The sequence below is a fragment of the Asparagus officinalis genome, chromosome 9 (genome assembly GCF_001876935.1).
Source record: "Asparagus officinalis chromosome 9, Aspof.V1, whole genome shotgun sequence".
NCBI classification, from domain to species: domain Eukaryota; kingdom Viridiplantae; phylum Streptophyta; class Magnoliopsida; order Asparagales; family Asparagaceae; genus Asparagus; species Asparagus officinalis.
Window position 1 is genome coordinate 59,734,608 of NC_033802.1, and position 3,558 is coordinate 59,738,165.

General features: G+C 35.7%; 1 protein-coding gene across 1 annotated transcript; it reads right to left on the reverse strand.

Annotated features, from left to right (window-relative positions):
• LOC109823488 lies at window positions 835-1,605 on the reverse strand. Its single transcript, XM_020389769.1, has 2 exons — window positions 1,560-1,605; window positions 835-1,505 (listed from the first exon to the last, which is right to left on the reverse strand). The coding sequence occupies exons 1-2, from the start codon at window positions 1,603-1,605 to the stop codon at window positions 835-837; spliced, it is 717 nt and encodes a 238-aa protein (XP_020245358.1).

Below are 3,558 nucleotides of genomic sequence, written 5' to 3' on the forward strand. Positions count from 1 at the left end.
CAAAATTTAAATTTCGTCGAAGAATGGCACTTCTGGTGCACAATCATGTTAGCTTCTACTGGTTGAATATATGTATGATAGAGACCCCACGGGAGTCCCTTGAATCGTTCTAAGATAGTTTTTGAACCATCTTTTTGACGAGTTACATACAAATACTCATCCTCATTTATATTATTGGTTTCCAAGTGATATCTGTTTAAACGAATATCCTTGAAACTTATGAGGTTTCTATTAGATTTCGGAGAGAATAATGCATCTTTTATTATTAGTCTCGTTTTATTTGGGAGCAATATAATTGCTTTACCAAATCCTTCTATTATGTTAGATAGTCCCGAAATCGTAATTACGGGATCGTCATAATCATATAAGTTGTTGAAATAGCTTCTTTCGCGAATGATTGTGTGCGTCGAGGCACTGTCCACAAGGCACTCACACTTCATCTATAACATGAATGCAATATTTTAATCTAAAGAAAATAACTATCTTTATTGAAAAGTAAAGTGCATTACATGGAAAATAAAGAACTAAAGATGAAAGTACTATGAGAATTTAAATGCATATAAAGATAACATGGATCTAGTCGAGAAGATCATCCATTTCGAAGTCATCAGCATTGAACTGAGTAGACGGCTGCTTTTCCACCAGATTTGTTTCAACAGGAGACTTCAGGCTCGCTTGATACAGATCTTAGAGGTGTCGTGGAGTGCGACAGTTTCTGGACCAATGTCCAGTCATGCCACATCTGTGGCATTTGTCCTCCCAAGTGTTCTTGGGAATGGATGACAGCTCAGTGGTATTCTTCTTCCACTTCTTCTTTCCCTCACTATTGCTGCTCTAGGGAGGGTTGTTTTTCTGGGGTGGACATCTGGCCTGCCACTTAGAGGCTTTCCCCTTGTTGAATTTACCCTTTTGCTTTTTCTTCTGCTTTTGGGAAGTAAACATGTGAGCTTCGGGTAAAGGAGCTGAGCCTGCAGGGCGTAGGTTATGAGTGGCCAAAAGCAATTCTCTGTTTTGCTCCGCCATCAGAAGGATGGAGTGCAATTCAGAATACTTTTTGAACTTTCGTTCGCGGTACTGTTGCATGAGGATTGCATCCTTCTCGTGGAAGGATGTGTAAGTCTTCTCCAACATGCGTTCCTTTGAAACTTCTTCACCACACAACTTCAGGCGTGAGGTGATATTATAAAGTGCTGAGTTGTATTCAGCTACGGACTTAACGTCCTGAAGTCGGAGGTTTTCCCACTCATAACGTACACGTAGGAGGATCACATTTTTCTGATGTTTGTATCGGTCCTCAAGTGCAGTCCATAATTCCTTTGGGTCCTCTACAGTTAGGTATTCGGCCTTCAGGGTCCGATCAATATGTCTCCTGATGTAGATAATAGCTTTCGCCTTATCTATATCAGAGACGATCACTGTAGTTGCAACCTCAGCATTATTTACAGCATTACCCGTAACAGTGGCCGGGGCCGGTAGAGCAGGAGTTGAAATTGTGGCTAATAAGCCTTAGGCACGTAAGTGGAACTTCAGGTCCACATGCCAACTCAAATAATTCTTGCCAGCAGCGTCAAGGACTTCGAAATCAACGCTTGCTATTTTAGCCATTTTATCTATGCATTTGAAAGACATGAATTAATAATAAGGAATTAAAAATTCATGCAATAAACATGTTGCGTGGATCATCCCGTCACCAAAAAATAAAAAGTGTCCAAAGTCCGATTATACAGTCCAAAGATAACAAAAAAACATAAAATTAAATACAATTTGGAAAACCCTTGGGGTCCCTACATTTTGTAAAAATGCCTTCGTCTTCAATGGAATACACCGGTCTTTGATTTTTTACAATTATATCCTCACTACAATTTCTCTCTCAGAAAGAAAAGAAAATGCAAGAAATTTAAATTTGGTGACAAACAGGCTGATCCAAAAACCACAACATTATTTATTTAAACATCCATGTAATTTAATAATAATATATGCAACAGGCATAACAATTGCGCAACATCTCAGGCATATAATTAGATATAACCTAAATATTTAATAATTACGTGGGCCACGAGGAGACATATCATACGCACCGTTAGTTTAGATTACTAACGGCAGAGCGATCTCAGGACCTTCCGTAATTATTAAACATGAAAAATCTAAAGATGTTGCATGTGGACAGGTTTTGAGAGTTGGGCTCTGAGACGTGTGCATGGGACTATGATGGCGACAGTGCAAAACCTCTAAATGCTCTAACTATTAAGATAAAATGAACAGTAACAGGTACATTTTGTGAACAGTAATATATATTTTTTAATAGCAATTAACTAATAGTATTAATTACTAGTTATGCCAACAAATAATGAAAGTAATTAGATTAGATGAACAACAATAAAATTGCTTAATAAACAGAAAAATTCCCGAGTGAACTGTAACCCTCGGTGAACAGTCACAAAATTTTCCTTTTTTCTGTTAATTTTCCAGCTGCCATATATTATTCTATGGATTATAGTAATTACCTCTAGATCAAAGATCTAGGGACGATCGATACTAAAGATCCGTAGAAAGCTGCCTCCTTGCGATGATCCGTCGAACGTTCCCGCTGCAACGAACCAGATCTCAATGCGCAAAAGAGGAAGGAAATATTTTTTTTTATGGCTCAGGGATTCAAGAACACTTCGTGATAATAACGTGTTTAAAACCTATCCATAAGCCAAAGGCCTATGATATATATTTATACTAGTCAATGTGAATAGGTTGAGTACCTAAGAGTCACCCCCACTTAGTGGTGTGTTACACCACCATAATGGGGTGTGAATGGAGGGATAATGAGGGGGAGGCCAAAGGCCTCTCTCATCTCATAATACATCAAAGTTTTTTTTTAAAGAGGGAATTAGGAATATTTTGATTTTTTATTTAATATTTTTAAGTCATTTCATGTGATTTTAGGAAATGATCTTTCAATTTGAATTCCCTATAATTTCGGGATATCAAATTGTCCTAAATAGTAACTATATATAATTAAATTGAATCAAGATATTAATATTATATAATAACAATCTTTGGGCTTCAATTCTATCATTTTGTATTTGAATTATCTATAATTAAGGAATTTGAAATCATCCTATAAACTATCCAAATCCTAATATAAACTATCCATATCTGTCATCTCCTAATAGATTGACATTATTTATTCACCTCAGCACATCAAAAAATTTCTTCCAAGTGCATCCAATTTTCTTTTGGTAATTATTATTAAATTTTTTTAACGATTGAGAGAATGTGTTTATGATGATCTATGTTTCAAGGCATTTCTTATTTTGAATGATGGCCAATATAACTTTATTTTAGTTTTCTAATTTTTAGTTGATATCTAATCATATGTCAATCTTTTAAAATAAGTGAACAAACAATTTTCATCTTTTAAAATTTTTGAAGAAGTTTATCATGTAAATTTTAGTATATTTCTTGGAGTGTTAATTAGACTGTCCGGGGCTAAAATCGGAGTCAGCAAGCAAATTTGATACATGCGAAGGATGTAAAAATTAACGAATTTGCTGATCTGATGCTGCA